Below are 17,114 nucleotides of genomic sequence, written 5' to 3'. Positions count from 1 at the left end.
GAGCCTGAACTTGCCCCTGGAGTGCAGCTCAAGGCTTCCTACAGAGCCAGGCCCCCTGCTACGGCTGCAAGGAGTCCTTGGAGCTGTTTCCTTCTACCTCTTCCATCCCCATGGCCATTCCCACTGGGTTCATAGATTCATAGGTTGGAAGGGGCCCAGAGCCCTCTCCAGCCTCCCCTGGAACAGCTCCAGGGATGGAGCCTCAGCCACCTCCCTGGGCAGCCTGCTGCGGGGTTCCAGCAGCCTCCTGGGGCAGAACTTGTTCCTCACATCCAATCTCCATCTGCTCTGCTATGGTTGGAAGCCATTGCCCCTGCTCCTGCCTTAGCAAACAGCCTCTCTCCAAGCTTAGGGCCTGCTTGGGAAGGTAAGGAGAAGCACTTGCAGCACAAGGCAGGCCAGGAGCAGGTAGAAGGAAGAGTGCAGAAGAGCAAGGGGGCTGGGCTGAAGTGCTTTCTATTTATTATAAAGTATTAATGATTGCCTGGATGGAAAAGGATTCTCTCAGACTTGGAGAACAAGCCCAGAGCTCTTTCTTCCTTCTTTTTGACAGGTTCTACTAGACAAGGAAATGCTGCCCAGGGGCAGCTGCTTGGAACAGGACCTGCTCTACAAGGGGGAGAGGGTAGGCTTAGATGTTTATTCTTCATCATACAGTGTTAGAAAGCACAAAGAACATTCAGAAGAAACAAGCTCCCCAGCTCTGCAGAGGGGGCAGGGATTAGACTCAGGTTTCTCTGTACACAGGCTTGTTCCTCACAAGATGCTCCACTCCTCTGGCTTGCTGGAATGTGAGGAAGGGGCAAGGAAAGCACCTCCCAAGCCCTGGGAGCCTGGGGTGGGGGGCAGGCCAGCCCTTTGCTGACCTGTTCTCCACAGCCTTTGGCTCCTTCCAGCCAGCCCCTGTGGCACCAGGACAGGAGAGCTGTGCTGCAAGCACAGGTGGCTGCCACTGCCAAGCCAGGCATCTGGGGAGCAATTCAAGGCACTCTTTCCAGTGCTGCCAGCCCACAGGAGCCCCTGTGCAGGAGAGAGCAGTGCAAGAGACAAACCAAACAACAGAAGCATGTTCTTGAAGGACAGGGGATGAGAAACTCCTTCAGAAGGTCCAGTTCCAGGTGGCTTCACACTTGCCAGGCACACCAGCTTGAGGGAAACATTCATGTGTGTGGGGGTGACCCTTGCAGCACCCTGCTTCCAGGGGGTCAGTTGCTCTCTGGGCCAAGTGGTCTAACTTAGCAGCAGCTTTGAAGATAGTGTTCAAGGGGCATCTTGAGCCTAATCTCACAGTAAGGTTTGAAGCCTACTTCACAGCTTTAGCAGTTGTCTCCTTTGCTTTTAAGAGAGAAGGTGTCCACAGCAGATCCTCTTTCCCAACACCACCCCCAGCAGATGGACTCCCAGTAACACTGCTTGCTCTGGTGCAGGTGGTGCTGCCACTTGGCTGGCAGCTGCCCCAGGATGCAGAACACCTTCTAGAGCACAAAAACAAAAGAGTTAAAGATATTGCACTGCTGGAGTTGAACTTTTGCCTCCCAGGCTCACTCCAAGTGTTTAGGAAACTGTACAGGAGTCCTTTCTGACCAGTCCCCAGCACACTCCAGCTGCATCCCAGGGGGCTGGAGGTACAGTAGCCTAAGCACAGTTCTGGCCAGCTGCCCTCTTTGCACAGTAGCCAACAGGCTGCTCCTCCACAGTCAGACCTTCAGCTTCCTCTTCTGATCGAAGTAGGCATCAAACCTGGACTGTGCATACTCCTGGGGAGAGAAGGGACACTCAGCACAGGGCACAGCTGCCATCAGCTCAGCACAGAACAAAGCTATCAGCTGTGCTCCCACCCCCAGTGCAGCAGCTCCCTGCAGTAATTGGCTCTGCTGGGGCAGGACAACCTGGACACCCCCTCCAGAGGTGCCAGGCCCCAGAACATTTCCTCCAGTCTCATTTCAGGCCTAACCCCATTAGCACTGCCAGCATGGCATTAAAAACAGCAACTGCCCTGGAAAGGAGGATTTCTGCAAGGCTGCCTGCAGGCTACCAGTACCTGCAAGCCATCCCAGCAGGCCACCAGTACCTGCAAGCCATCCCAGCAGGCCACCAGTACCTGCAAGCCATCCCAGCAGGCCACCAGTACCTGCAAGCCATCCCAGCAGGCCACCAGTACCTGCAAGCCATCCCAGCAGGCTACCAGTACCTGCAAGCCATCCCAGCACACTAAAATGCACCAAGAATTGGACTGCCCCAGGAAGAAGTTCTTCACCATGAGAGTGAGGAGACACTGGCACAGGTTGCCCAGGGAGGCTGTGGATTCCTCCTCCCCAGAGGTGTTCCAGGCCAGGCCTGGAGCAACCTGTGCTGGTGGGAGGTGTCCCTGCACATGGCAGGGGGTTGGAACTGGATGGAGCTTTAAGCTCCCTTCCAAGCCAACCCACTCTGCTCTCCCAGCAGCAGCTCCCTGCTCCTCTCCTGCAGAGCACCATCCCCCTGCCCAGCCTGACACAGGGCAGGAGTTCCTCTGCCCAGCAGGATGAGCTGCTCAAGTTCACCCTTTAGATGCTCTGCACCTGAAGGAAAGAGCACAAACTGCTAACAAATTGAGTTTCAAGGGTCTGACTTGGAGGGGCAGGGGCTGTGAGAGGCCATTTCAGTGACTTGCAGCCCAGGTGACTCAGGAGCAGGCACTGCTGCTTACACCAAGTGACTGAAACAACTCACCAGGTAGCCAAACTCAATGGAGGAGATCTTGGCTTGAATAATAGACCAGAGGCCCCAGAAGAAGTGTGATGCAAGGGCAAACCTGAAAGGACAAAGCTGTGTTTACTGAAATCCCCAGCTCAGACAAATCTGAGTCCCATAACCTGCTGGGAGAGCATTCCACAGCTTGGGAATGGCCACCCCCTTTCTTCAAGCATGGCATCATAAACCCCCTCCCCCTCGCTCCCCAGGCAGCAGTGTTTTGTCTGCCACTCTCATGCTGCACACCACACAACTGACACTGACCATGGGCAGGCTGCACAGCTGGGCCCAAGCCAACCTCTTGCAGTTCAGCAAGGACAAGGACAAGGCCCTGCAGCTGGGGCAGGGCAATCCCAGCACAGATCCAGGCTGGGGGAGGAGTGGCTGAGAGCAGCCTGCAGGGGAAGGCCTTGGGGGTGCCAGGTGGTGACAAACTCCCCAGGAGCCAGCACTGGGCCCTGGCAGCCCAGAGCCAGCTGAGTGCTGAGCTGCAGCCAGAGCAGGGAGAGAGCAGCACAGGGAGGGGATTCTGCCCCTCTGCTCTGCTCAGCCCCCACCTGCAGCACTGCCTCCAGCCCTGGGGCCCCAGCACAAGGACCTGGAGCTGCTGGAGAGGCTCCAGAGGAGGCTACCAAGGTGAGCAGAGGCTGCAGAACCTCCCCTGTGGGGCCAGGCTGGGAGAGCTGGGGCTGTGCAGCCTGGAGAAGAGAAGACTCCAGGGAGACCTCAGAGCAGCCTTGCAGTACCTGAAGGGCTCCAGGAGAGCTGGGGAGGGACTCTGGCCAAGGGCTGGGAGTGCCAGGCTGAGGGACAATGGCTTTGAGCTGGGAGAGAGGAGACTGAGAGTGGAGAGGAGGAAGAAATTGTTGAGAGTGAGGCTGGGGAGACTCTGGCACAGGCTGCCCAGGGAGGCTGTGGCTGCCTCCTGCCTGGAGGTGTTCAGGACCAGGCTGGATGATGCCCTGAGCAGCCTGTGCTGGTAGGAGGTGTCCCTGCCCATGGCAGGGGCTGGAGCTGGCTGAGCTCTGAGCTCCCCTCTAACCAGCAACCTGTCTATGAATCCATGAACAGATCAATCTCCTCTCTCTTGGCTGAAGTTTCTCCAGCCAGTGAGGCACACAGGAGTGGACATCCCCTTGGCAGTGCCAAGGCACTCTGCAGGATGAGTTACCTGTTGACTTCTATTAACACCTCCTCTTCCAGCTTGGACTTCTCTTCATTGCTCAGGTCCTCAAAGCCATGGTGGAATGCAGACAGGTAACTGGAGATGAAATGAAGCTGGAAGGCAAACAAACAGTCACAGCTCTGCCTCAGGGCATGTTTGCTACTCTCAGCACCGGGCAGGACTTTAATGAGCTGACAGTGATTCACTCCAGACACTGACAGTGCTGGGCTCAGCTGGCAGGTACATGCTGGTTCTACTAAGTGCTGGGAAGCCTGGCTTAAGGGAAGCCATAATGTTAGGACAGGCTGTGACACTTGGACACTGCCAACTGATGTCCCAGCTGCAGCCCACAGGTGCTGCAGAGCTCTGTGGCACTTAGTCACTACTCCAGCCTGAGCACCTGGGCTGTGGTTTTGAGAGCAGTTGGTCAGGAAGCCATGGAATTGAGGTTTAAATAGAATTGGAACAGAGAGTTGAAGATTTTAAGGCTGAACACATTTCACAGTGCCCCATAATGAACACCCACTCCTGGCCTATGCCTCAGGTGCCTACCTGCTGCTTCTTGGAAGGGTATTTGAGGGCAGTGGCTTTGAAGAAGGGGTACTTCTCATACGTGTAGTCATACATCCACTCACAGAAGTGATTTCCAATGTCAAACCCTCTGCAACAGAGCAGATCAAGCACCTCAGCACTTGCACAGCAGCAGCCTTTGGCTTAGGCAGAGCACAAGTCAGGTTCAGAAGTGTGAGGCTGCCTGCAGCTGCTGCAGGGCTGCTGCAGGGCTGCTGCAGGGCCGCTGCAGGAAGCAGAGCGCTGCCGAGCGGAACAAAGCCTCCAAACCAGCACAGGGGCTGCCAGCCCCCTGGCAGTGCTGCTCTGTGCTCCCAAGGCTGGCACCACTGGAGACAGCAAACCCTTGAGCACAGAGCAGAGCTCAGCAGCAGGCAGGCACACCTCTGATGTCAGCAGGCCAGGAGGTCACACAGAGGTGCATCCCACTGCTCCAGGGTGGAACTCAGGGCCCCAGGATGCTCACATTAAGCTAATGTTTCATGAAGCCAATGGCTGCACACACTTAGGGCAGCCTTAAACACAGCTGCTGGGGGACTGAGTAGGAACAGGAAGCACACAGAGCAAACCCTAGGATGGCTTTGACCTGCACAGGTGAGAAAGGGCAAGCAGCAAACTCACCCTGCAGAGGCACACAGCCAACCACTCCCCTCAGCTCCCCACTGCAGACAGACCTGGACACACCAGCAGGAAGCCATGTGAGCAGAACAAGCCCTCAAGGGCAGCCCACCCAAGAGCTCCTGCAGCTTGGACCCTGCTGTAGGCCTACACTCAAGCCCCCAGGCCCAGAACTGGATTCAGTGCTTATTCCTTCTGCCCCCCATCAAGAGCAGAGCCCAGCTCAGCAGGGCAGGTGATTCATGGAAGGGAATTTCAAGATCATCTACTCCAGCTCCAGCCCCCAGCCATGGGCAGGGACCCCTCCCACCAGCACAGGCTGCTCAGGGCCTCATCCAGCCTGGCTGCAAACACCTCCAGGCAGGGGAAAGCCACAGTCTCCCTGGGCAGCCTGTGCCAGAGCCTCCCCAGCCTCACTGCCAACCATTTCAGTCAGCCTGAGCTCAGTGCCAGGGAAAGTGATGGAGCAGATTATCCTGGGGGCAATAACTGCACCTGAAGCATGGCCAAGGGCTCAGGCCCAGCCAACATGGAGTTAGGAAGGGCAGGTCCTGCCTCTCCAACCTGAGCTCCTTCCATGCCCAGGTGACTGCCTGGGGGCTGTGGGGCAGGCTGTGGATGTAGTCTGCCTGGACTGCAGCAAGGCCTTGGACACCATCCCCCACAGCAAACTGCTGGCCAAGCTGTCAGCCCCTGGCTGGGACAGCAGCTCTCTGAGCTGGGTGAGGAACTGGCTGGAGGCTGAGCCCAGAGAGTGGTGGTGAATGGTGCCACATCCAGCTGGCAGCCAGGCACCAGTGGTGTGCCCCAGGGAGCAGTGCTGGGCCCTGTGCTCTTGAACATCTTCATTGATGATCTCGAGGAGGGCATTGAGTCAGTCATCAGGAAGTTTGCAGCTGACACCAAGCTGGGGGCAGAGGTTGGTCAGTGAGAGGGCAGAAGGGCTCTGCAGAGGGACCTTGCCAGGCTGCACAGATGGGCAGAGGCCAACAGGATGGCATTCAACAAGTCCAAGTGCCAGGGGCTGCACTTTGGCCACAGCAACCCCAGGCAGAGCTACAGGCTGGGGGCAGAGTGGCTGAGAGCTGCCAGGCAGAGAGGGACCTGGGGGTGCTGATTGACAGCTGCCTGAACAGGAGCCAGCAGTGTGCCCAGGGGGCCAAGAAGGCCAAGGGCATCCTGGCCTGCATCAGGAACAGTGTGGCCAGCAGGAGCAGGGAGGTCATTGTGCCCTGTGCTCAGCACTGCTCAGGCCACACCTTGAGTCCTGTGTCCAGTTCTGGGCCCCTCAGTTTCAGAAGGACATTGAGAGACTTGAAGGTGTCCAGAGAAGGGCAACAAGGCTGGGGAGGGGTCTGGAGCACAGCCCTGTGAGGAGAGGCTGAGGGAGCTGGGGTTGCTTAGCCTGCAGAAGAGGAGGCTCAGGGGAGACCTCATTGCTCTCTACAGCTCCCTGAAGGGAGATTGTAGCCAGGAGGGGGTTGGTTTCTTCTCCCAGGCAGCCAGCACCAGAACAAGAGGACACAGTCTCAAGCTGTGCCAGGGGAGGTTTAGACTCGAGGTGAGGAGAAAGTTCTTCACTGAGAGAGTTGTTAGCCATTGGGATGTGCTGCCCAGGGAGGTGGTGGAGTCCCCATCCCTGGAGGTGTTCAAGGGGAGATTGGATGTGGCACTTGGAGCCATGGTCTAGTTGTGAGGTCTGTTGGGACAGGTTGGACTTGATGATCCTTGGGGTCTCTTCCAACCTTAGTTATACTGTGAGACTGTGATATTTCTTCCTCCTCTCCACTCTCAATCTCCTCTCTCCCAGCTCAAAGCCATTGTCCCTCAGCCTGGCACTCCCAGCCCTTGGCCAGAGTCCCTCCCCAGCTCTCCTGGAGCCCTTCAGGTACTGCAAGGTTGCTCTGAGGTCTCCCTGGAGCCTTCTCTTCTCCAGGCTGCACAGCCCCAGCTCTCCCAGCCTGGCCCCACAGGGGAGGCTCTGCAGCCTCTGCTCCTCTTGGTGGCCTCCTCTGGAGCCTCTCCAGCAGCTCCAGGTCCTCCTTGTGCTGGGGGCCCCAGAGCTGGAGGCAGTGCTGCAGGTGGGGGCTGAGCAGAGCAGAGCAGAGGGGCAGAATCCCCTCCCTGTGCTGCTCTCTCCCTGCTCTGGCTGCAGCTCAGCACTCAGCTGGCTCTGGGCTGCCAGGGACCACTGCTGGCTCCTGGGGAGTTTGTTACCACCTGGCACCCCCAAGGCCTTCTCCTGCAGGCTGCTCTCAGCCACTCCTCCCCCAGCCTGGATCTGTGCTGGGATTGCCCTGCCCCAGCTGCGGGACTACCTGTGATGAGCTGCTGCTGACTGCAGCATGCACAGCTCCTGCTGAGGAAGAAGCAAAGGCTTTACCTGTAGTTATAGCTGCTGTATTCAAAGTCAATGAGCATCAGCTTCTGGTTCTCTGAGTCCTCTCTGCCTTCCAGAAGCAAGACATTGCCTGCAATGGTAATACAAGAGCAGCGAGGAGAAGCTGCAGAAGACAGCACAGCATCCAAACAAAGCCTGCCCAGATCATCCCAGTTCCCCCTCACATCCCTGCAGGGAGACAGCAAAAGCCACACTGCAGCTCACTCAGTGCCAGGGGCCAGAAGGGCCCTCTGGGGATCATCCATCCAAGCCCTGCCAGGGCAGGACACCCAGAACACATCCAGGGGGGTTGGAAAGGCTCCAGAGGAGACTCCACAACCTCTCTGGGCAGCCTGCTCCAGGCTCTGGCAGCCTCCCAGGGACAAAGGTTTCCCTCCTGTTCCCCTGGCAGCTCCTCTGCTCCAGCTTGCCCCCAGTGCCCCTTGTGCTGTGCTTGGCCATCCCTGAGCAGAGCCTGGCTCCAGCCCTGCACAGCTTGATCCCCAGCACTGAGGGCAGCCCTCAGGCTGCTCTGCTCCCAGCCCCAGCTGCCTCAGCCTGGCCTCACACAACAGCCATGGAACCTGCAGCTCACCTTCTTGGCAGTCATTGTGGCAAAACACAACTGGGGATGGAGTAGCTTCGAGCATGGCTCTAGGAAACAGCAAGAGGGGAGCTGTAAGTCACAAATGACCAAGTCCAGATACACTTCCAAGTACAGGATGGATTTTGCAGCCACAGCCACAGGCTCTGCTCCCCTTCCATTGAATCAATTAGGAGCCCAAGATGAGGACAAAGCTGGACTGTACTGATCAGCAAGTCAGAGCAGCAATTGATCCTATCAGTTTGCAGTCATGTGAGACTCAGGTCAGTTACAGGAGCAGGAACAATCCCCAGCTCATGAAGTAAAATGCCTGCAGGGTATTTCACTGTGTGATGTGCTCAGACAAGCGTGCAAGCTCAGAGCCAACGTGTGCAAGGGGGCAGACAGGGGCAGAGACAAAGCCTACCTGAGACTCTTCATCTCCTGGGGCAGATTGTAAGCAAGGAGTTTGTTCAGCTTCCTAGTTTGGGACTCTCTGGTAAACTTGATCCTCAGCACTTGATTCAGGTACCTGTTAGAGACAGAGGCCAGAGGACAGTGTCTGGGGCAGGAAGGGTATCAGGCTCCCCACCCCGAGAGGGCACTGAAACCAAACATCAAGAAAGTGTTCACTGATCCTACAGTCACAGCAGGGTTGGCTTGGAAGGGAGCTCAAAGCCCATCCAGCTCCAGCCCCTGCCATGGGCAGGGACCCCTCCCACCAGCACAGGCTGCTCAGGGCCTCATCCAGCCTGGTCCTGAACACCTCCAGGCAGGAGGCAGCCACAGCCTCCCTGGGCAGCCTGTGCCAGAGTCTCCCCAGCCTCACTGGAAAGAATTTCTCCCTAATCTCCAGTCTCTATCTGCCCTTCAAGGCAGATTAAGTTCAAGTAACTACAAAGCAGTCAGAGTCTCAGTGAGCTGCTCCTCAACACTACAGCAGGCCACCTTTTCCCACACTTCACAACCTAGAATGGTTTGGCTTGGAAGAGACCCTCCAAAGATCACCAAGTCCAACCCCCCTGCAGGCAGCAGGGACAGCTCCACTAGATCACTAGATCAGGCTTCCCAGAGCATCTCCAGGGCTGGGGCCTCCAGCACCTCCCTGGGCAGCCTGTGCCAGAGTCTCCCCAGCCTCCCTGGGCACAACTCCCTCCTGGTGTCCAACCTGACTCTGCCCTGCTCCAGTGCCAAACCCTTGCCCCTTCGCCTATCCCCACAGCCCCTCCTGAGCAGTCTCTCCCCAGCTGCCTGCAGCTCCCCTGCAGGTATTGAACTGCAGCTCTGAGGTCTCCCTGCAGCCTTCTCCTGTCCAGGCTGCACAGCCCCAGCTCTCCCAGCCTGGCCCCACAGCAGAGCTGCTCCAGCCTCTGAGCATCTCTGTGGCCTGCTCTGGACCCCCTCCCATCAGGTCCCTGTCCCTCTTGTGTTGAGGGCTCCACAGCTGGACACAGTGCTCCAGGGGAGGCCTTCCCAGAGCACAACAAACTTACTTCTCCATTGTTCCAAAAAGCCACTTGGGTTCTTTATTAAAAGGCATTTTCATGCCGTGGAACCTGGCCATCTTCTCAGCTATTTCAGCAGATATGTCAGGCAAGCTCAGCTCTTCAGTGCTCAGCTTCCTGCTCTGTAAGAAAACACAGAGACAAGGATGAGCTCCAAGCACAGCTTGCACCGGGCTGGAGGGGCCCTCAGGGGGCATCCTCTCCAAGCCCCCTGCAGGCAGCAGGGACTCTCCCATCAGTCTCTTTGCACAGTACTCAAGCCATGCACTTCCCTTCATCCCCAGTGACCTGGGAGCCTCAGGCCTCCATCGGTCCTCCTCTAGAGGAGGGCCTGGGGAGTATCACATCTCACACCAAGAATATCTTCACAGCAGCTTGGGTATAAACATTTCAGAGCATCAGAAGCATCTGCTCTGGTTGCTGCTGAAGGGAAGTGTTACTCCAGAGCTGCCAAGGATATGTTTGGTGTCTAACAGCCTTTTTATCTTCATTTATTAGACCCTGCTACAGCTGAAGAGAGTTCAGACCTCTCTGCCTGGCAAGAGCTGTAACTGGGCTCTCCTCCACACACTCTAAGTGTATCCGATTACAGCCAGCAATTACTGCAGGCTGCCAAGCATTCCCTTCCCCCAGCCCCGCTCCCCCAGGCAGCCCAGAGCCCTGTCAGGGCCAGTGGAAGCAGGCAGCAGCAGCAGCCCCCAGCAGAGCAGCACTCACAGGGATGAACTCCTCCAGCCGGCCCTGGGGAAAGATTCCATACAGCTTGGGGCCGAGGGCTCTCTCTGCCAGGATGGCAAACATAACACTCTCCAGAACCATGGCCTCTGCCCCCTGCAACACACAGCACAGGAAAGCATCACCTGGGGCCTGCACACAGGGAGCTGAGCAGCTACACTGCCACAGAGCAAGGCACTGCAGGGCTGGCTTGAAGACACTCAGAGCTTCACTGAGCAAGGAACAAGTTCCTCCCCAGCAGGGTGGTGAGAGCCTGGCACAGGCTGCCCAGGGAGGTGTTTGCAGCCAGGCTGGAGGTGGCTGTGAGCAACCTGCTGTGGTGTGAGGGGTCCCTGCCCAGGGCAGGGGGCTGGGGCTGGCTGAGCCTTGAGCTCCCTTCCAGCCCTGACAGCTCTGTGATTCTAAGAGGGGGTTGGGAGCAGCCCTGGCTGGGGGGCGCTCTGGTGGGTGGGTTGGTTGGGAGGGGCCCTTTGGAGGGTTGGGTGGGTTGGTTGGGGGGGGGGCCTTGGGTGGGTTGGCTGGGTTGGGGGAGAGGGCTGGGGTGGGTTGGGGCAGGCTGGGGTGGGTTGGCTGGGTTGGGGGGGAGGGCTGGGGTGGGTTGGGGCAGGCTGGGGTGGGTTGGCTGGGTTGGGGGGGAGGGCTGGGGTGAGTTGGCTGGGTTGGTTGGCGGGGGGGCTGGGGTGAGTTGGCGTTTTGGGGGTGTGGTTTGTTTTCATTCTCTTTCTGTTTGGTTCCCATCAAGCCCTGCTAAGGCCTCTGTGCCTGTGCCTCAAGCCTCTTGTCTGCCTCCAAGCAGCACTTCCCCCCCAGGCTGTCCCTGCAGCAGGGAGCTGAGCCCGGGGCAGCAGCAGACAGCTCTGCCCAACGGCCCCAGAGGCAGATCTCAGCGACCCAGCTCCAGCCCCGGAAGCAGAGCTGTCCTGAAGGGCAAGAGCAGCTCGGAGGCAAAGCCAGAGGAGTCACCAATGGCAGCGATGACGGCAACCAGCACCCAGCTCTGCTCCAGCCCCAGAGCCCCTGCCGGGCAACTGAGAGCTCGACCCAGGCCACAGGAGCTGCCGAGCTGAGCGATGGAGCCGAGGCCGCAGGGACTGCAGTGCCACTGCACCCCCTGCCACTCAGCAGGCTGCACCCCCTGCCGCCCCGCTGCACCCCCGCTGGCTGCACCCCCTGCCGCCCCGCTGCACCCCCTGCCGCCCCGCTGGCTGCACCCCCTGCCGCCCCCCCTGCCGCCCCGCTGGCTGCACCCCCTGCCCCCCTGCTGCACCCCCTGCCGCCCCGCTGGCTGCACCCCCTGCCGCCCCCCCTGCCGCCCCGCTGGCTGCACCCCCTGCCCCCCTGCTGCACCCCCTGCCGCCCCGCTGGCTGCACCCCCTGCCACTCAGCAGGCTGCACCCCCTGCCCCCCTGCTGCACCCCCTGCCGCCCCGCAGGCAGCACCCCCTGCCCCACCACTGCACCCCCTGGCGCTCAGCAGGCAGCACCCCCTGCCCCGCTGCACCCCCTGCCCCACCACTGCACCCCCTGCCGCCCAGCAGGCTGCACCCCCTGCCGCCCAGCAGGCTGCACCCCCTGCCGCCCAGCAGGCTGCACCCCCTGCCCCGCTGCACCCCCTGCAGCTCAGCAGGCAGATCGGGTGGCTTACTGGCCCAGACCCTGCCCTTCTGGCAGCTTCACCGAGTTGCAGCTCAAGGTGGGGGCTGGGTCGCAGAGCCCTGCTCTGAAGCATTCATTCCAAGGAGGAGACATCAAGGGAGAGTTTAAGGCATTTGCATGGCAATGGACTGAGCCTGTGCCCCCCCGGCCTCCCCCTCAGCTCCTCCGAGCAGAACTCCCACAGGAGGCCGTGAGGAAGCCGCTGCAGTGGAAGGCTTGGAGGCAGAGGATCTTTAAAATCCCTTCCAAGTCCAAGCACTATGAATGAAGGAAGCTGTGAAGGTCATTTTAATCCCTTCCTGCTCAGCTCTTCACTCTGCAGCCTGATGCCAAGCACCAAGCAGCAGATGAGACCCAGGCTCCTGGGTGTCCATCGCTGCCCATGGCTGTCCAAGCCAGCAGTGGCCAGCAGGGCTCTGTCTGTGGTTCCACAGCCCAGGGGCAGCAATTCTGCCGGCTGTCAGCTCCTCATTTACACAGCCTGCCTGGGGAGCAAGTGCCAAGGAAGTGCTCATCGCAAGTGACAGAGGTAGGCACTGCCAGTTCCTCAGCTGGCTCACTTCTGCCACACAGCTGCCTAGGCCCAGGCCTTCAGGCACGCTTCCAGATGCAGAAGCTTCAATCCACAACACCACAGCCCCAAGTGTCAGCAGCACTGCAGAGGATGCTGCATGGCAAGATCTGCTTCAAGATGAACAACAGGAAGCATCTGAAAGCAGCAGTTCATGAAGACTGAAGTTTAGGGCAGAGGGGCTGGAAGGAAAAGGCCTGGCAGGAAGGCCCTGGGGGTGCTGGGTGCCAGCAGCTGGAGATGAGCCAGCAGTGCCCAGGGGGCAAGAAGGGCAGCAGCAGCCTGGCCTGGAGCAGCAATGCTGTGGGCAGCAGGAGCAGGGCAGAGATGGTGCCCCTGGGCTGGGCACTGGGGAGGGCACAGCTTGAGGGCTGGGCTCAGCTCTGGGCTCCTCACTCCCAGAAGGACTTTGAGGGCTGGAGCAGGGCCAGGGAAGGGCAATGGAGCTGGGGAAGGGTCTGGAGAGCAGGGCTGGGGAGCAGCAGCTGAGGGAGCTGGGGGGGTTCAGCCTGGAGCAGAGGAGGCTGAGGGAGACCTCATTGCTCTCTGCAGCTCCCTGAGAGGAGGCTGCAGGGAGCTGGGCTTGGGCTCTGCTCCCCAGGCTCAGGGCACAGAAGGAGAGGAACTGGCCTGGAATTGTGCCAGGGGAGGCTTGGGTTGGAGAGGAGGAAAAATGTCTTCGGTGGCAGAGTGGTCAGGGCCTGGCAGAGGCTGCCCAGGGGGGTGGTGGAGTCCCCATGGCTGGAGGGGTTCCTGTGGCCATGGCCCCTGGGGCCAGGGCTTGGTGGCTGACAGTTGGACTCTGAGGGCTTTTCCAACCCAAGCAGTTCTCCAAGATTGAATGCTCTAGAATCTGACTCCTAAAAGAACTTCCTGCAGTAGAAGAATGGCCACAGGACAACAGCCCTAAGAGGAGCCCTGGAATCAGACCATCTCCATGTCTTGGCCACAATGAGGATGCCTTCACAGCACCTCACAGACTTAAAGTCCATGCACTGCAGACAGAGGTGTGGAAACAAGTTACTAAAGGACATTCTCCTCTTTCACTCTGCTCTGGTGAAACCTCACCTGGAGTACTGAGTCCAGCTCTGGGGACCTCCCAACACCTGCTGGAACAGGTCCAGAGGAACACCATAAGGATGCTCAGAGGCTGCAGAGCCTCTGCTGTGGGGCCAGGCTGGGAGGGTTGGGGCTGTGCAGCCTGGAGAGAAGGCTGCAGGGAGAGCTCAGAGCTGCAGTTCAGTATCTGCAGGGGAGCTGCAGGCAGCTGGGGAGGGACTGCTCAGGAGGGGCTGTGGGGATAGGCCAAGGGGCAAGGGTTTGGCACTGGAGCAGGGCAGAGTCAGGTTGGAGCTCAGGAGGGAGTTGTGCCCAGGGAGGCTGGGGAGACTCTGGCACAGGCTGCCCAGGGAGGTGCTGGAGGCTCCATCCCTGGAGCTACTCAGGCTCAGCCTGGCTGTGTCCCTGGGCAGCCTGCTCTGGCTAGAGCTGGCCCTGGGGCTGCAGGGGGTGGCACAGGATGCCCCTGGAGGCTCCCTCCCAGCCCAGTGCAGTCTGTGATTATTCATTCCCCAGCACACCTCCTGTGGGCACTGAGCAGATCCAGGTGTTCCAGTCCTCAGTTCAATATTCACCTGAGGCCTTTAAAGGCTTAAGCCCAGAGCTATGTCAAATCCTTTCTTACAGACACTTACAGGCTGCCCAAGACAGCAACCTGCTGCTCCCAGGCCCTCCAGCTGAATCAGTTCCAAGCAGAGGTAACCAAGCTGCTGGAGATGTGACCATCCCCACTTGGAAATGAAAGAGCCTTGGGGAGTTCTTTCCAAGGCCTTTCCATGCCCATGTAGGCCAGAGGAGAACAAAAGCCTTTCTGTACCTCAGCTGGAGCTGAAGCTCCTGCCTTACTCTTGCTGTGGCAAAAGGCTCACTATGAAGTGGACAAACCAGGAATATTGAAGCAACTTACCCCAAGCTACAGCAAGAATCGAGAGGAACCACAGCTAAGCCCTGTTCAAAGGCTGACAGAAACTATCCCCCTCCAGCCCCAGCTGGCAAACACAGCTCACAACACTGCAAGGCTTTGTTTCTCCTGCCCAGAGGATGAGCTGAACTCCCCTGAACAAACCCTCCCACAGTTTTGACCTAAACAAGAAACTTCACAGCTGCACCCTGACACAGCTCCTGAGCCAGCAGGGAAGCTCCAGCCTCAAGCCACCACTACCAGCCCAGAGCCCCTGCTGCTGGGGAAGAAGTCAGGGCAGCTCTGAAGTTCAAAGCTTTGCCTCCTGCACTGCCACACTTCCCCAAGCTACTGGCACTAGGCTGGGGCTGGCTGGAATGTTGTTGTTTTCTGGGACTTCAGGGGCAGGGAGGAAGTCAAGGCAGCTCCACCTTTCATGGCTGAATAATGATCACAGCATGGCTCAGGTTGGAAGGGAGCTCAGAGATCATCCAGTTCCAACCCCAATGCCATGGGCAGGGACCCCTCCCACCAGCACAGGCTGCTCAAGGCCTCATCCAGCCTGGCCCTGAACACCTCCAGGCAGGAGGCAGCCACAGCCTCCCTGGGCAGCCTGTGCCAGAGTCTCCCCAGCCTCACACTGCAGAACTTCTTCCTCAGCTCCACTCTAACCCTGCTCTGCCTCAGCTCCAAACCATTCCCCCTGGGCCTGGCTCCAGCCCCCCTCAGCCAAAGTCTCTCTGCAGCCTTCCTGCAGGATCCCTTCAGCTCCTGGCAGCAGCTCTGAGGTGCCCCTGGAGCCTTCTCCTCTGCAGGCTGCACAGCCCCAGCTCCCTCAGCCTGTGCTCCCAGCAGAGCTGCTGCAGCCCTGGCAGCATCTTTGTGGCCTCCTCTGGCCTCCCTGCAGCAGCTCTGAGTCCTTCTGCTGCTGGGGACAGCAGAGCTGGAGGCAGGACTGGAGGTGAGGTCTGAGCAGAGCCCAGGGGCAGGATCCCCTCTGCTGCCCTCTGCCCACCCTGCTGTGGCTGCAGCCCAGCACACAGCTGCCTGAGGGCTGCAGGAGGCACTGCTGGCTCCTGGGGAGCTGCTCAGCACCCAGCACCCCCAAGGCCTTTCCTTCAGGGCTGCTCCCAGCCCACTCTGCACCCAGCCTGGAGCTGTGCCTGGGGTTGGGCAGAGCCAGCTGCAGGACCTTGCCCTGGGACTTGCTGAGCCTCCTGCAGCTGGCCCTGGCCACTTCTCCAGCCTGTCAAGATCCTCCTGATGCCATTCCTGCCCTCAGGTGAGTGCCCTGCAGCACACAGCTTAGTGTCATGGGCAAAGCTGCCAAGGGTGCCTGACTGGCACTGTCCCTGTTGGAGAGGAATCAAAGCAGCACATTGTTCTCATTAACCTTGGCTCAACCACTGAAGCTCTTCCAGTAAAGTGAACAAAAAGGTCCAAAACACAACTTCAAAAGCAGACATTTGACAACAGAAGGTTTTGAAGTAGTTTCAACCAGCTAGAAGCAAAAGGCAGATCCTGGAAGTGTTTCAGATGGCAATCCCCAAGGGCAGAAAAGAGAGGGGGAGAAAAGCAGCACTTAGCAAAGGAGTACAAGTGCCAAACCACTGCAGAGCTGGGAAACAGCAGCACAGAGCAAGGGAAGCATCTGCCTGCTGTGCTGCAAGGCACTGCCAGGGCACAGACCTCCTTCACCAAACCCTCTGCTGATGACAAACATTACAGGCAGCTCAGCACTGTGCTGCATGAGCAGAAGTGGTTCCAAATGCAGCTTTAAAGCTTGCAGCAGACAAATGATGCAAGCACAGTGCTCATCTAGGCTTCATGAGGAAGAGCTCTCCAGCTCCATGTACTGTCCCCAGAGCTCAGCAGTGTTTCACACAGCAAGGGTTAGGCTGAGTCCTGATCTTCCTCTACTAAAGGAAGAGCTCCCAGGGAAGAGGCAGTGGTGCTGATACCTAATGCACAGATTGTGTTGGGTTAGAAGGGACCCTCAGAGGTCATCACATCCTACCCCCTGCAGGCAGCAGGGACACCTCCAGGCTGAGCCTGAATGGCTCCAGGGATGGAGCCTCCAGCACCTCCCTGGGCAGCCTGTGCCAGAGTCTCCCCAGCCTCCCTGGGCAGAACTTGCTCCTGATGGCTAACTTAACTCTGCCCTGCTCCAGTTCCAAACCATTGTTCCAGCCTCTGAGCATCTCTGTGGCCTCCTCTGGAGCCTCTCCAGCAGCTCCAGGTCTCTCTTGTGCTGGGTGCCCCACAGCTGGCTCCAGCCCTGCAGGTGAGGTCTCCCCAGAGCAGAGCAGAGGGGCAGGATCCTCTCTCCAGCCCTGGCCACACTGCTTTGGCTGCAGCCCAGGCTACCCTTGGCCTCCTGTGCTGCCAGTGCCCATTGCTGCCTCCTCTCCAGCTTCTCCCCCCCAGCTTCACCCCCAAGGCCTTCTCTGCAGGGCTGCTCTCAGCCTCCTCCCCCCCAGCCTGGATGGATGCTGAGGGTTGCCCTGAGCTAGGTGCAGGACCTTGCACTTTGCCTTCCTGAGGCTCTCCTCAGCCACCTCTGGAGCCTGTGCAGGTCCCTCTGGAAGGCTCCATCCTGCCCTTACCAAGCCCAGCCCCCAGGCTGGTGCCAGTGCAGG

General features: G+C 58.9%; 1 protein-coding gene across 2 annotated transcripts in view; it reads right to left on the bottom strand.

Moving 5' to 3' along the window:
- Positions 1–597: 597 nt before the first annotated feature.
- Positions 598–17,114, bottom strand: part of CHKA (choline kinase alpha) — a 30,765-nt gene continuing 14,248 nt past the window's right edge. For both annotated transcript variants that reach the window (XM_054171528.1, XM_054171529.1), the window contains 9 exons: positions 10,272–10,385; positions 9,543–9,676; positions 8,477–8,581; positions 8,062–8,120; positions 7,470–7,557; positions 4,451–4,559; positions 3,905–4,011; positions 2,713–2,794; positions 598–1,757 (listed from right to left, as the gene is read on the bottom strand). In XM_054171528.1, coding sequence (XP_054027503.1) covers positions 1,698–1,757; positions 2,713–2,794; positions 3,905–4,011; positions 4,451–4,559; positions 7,470–7,557; positions 8,062–8,120; positions 8,477–8,581; positions 9,543–9,676; positions 10,272–10,385 — 858 coding nt within the window. In that variant the 3' untranslated portion in view covers positions 598–1,697. The remainder of the gene's footprint in view (positions 1,758–2,712; positions 2,795–3,904; positions 4,012–4,450; positions 4,560–7,469; positions 7,558–8,061; positions 8,121–8,476; positions 8,582–9,542; positions 9,677–10,271; positions 10,386–17,114) is intronic.

The sequence above is a fragment of the Dryobates pubescens genome, chromosome 22 (genome assembly GCF_014839835.1).
Source record: "Dryobates pubescens isolate bDryPub1 chromosome 22, bDryPub1.pri, whole genome shotgun sequence".
NCBI classification, from domain to species: Eukaryota; Metazoa; Chordata; class Aves; order Piciformes; family Picidae; genus Dryobates; species Dryobates pubescens.
This window is presented reverse-complemented; position numbering and strand designations above follow the sequence as displayed.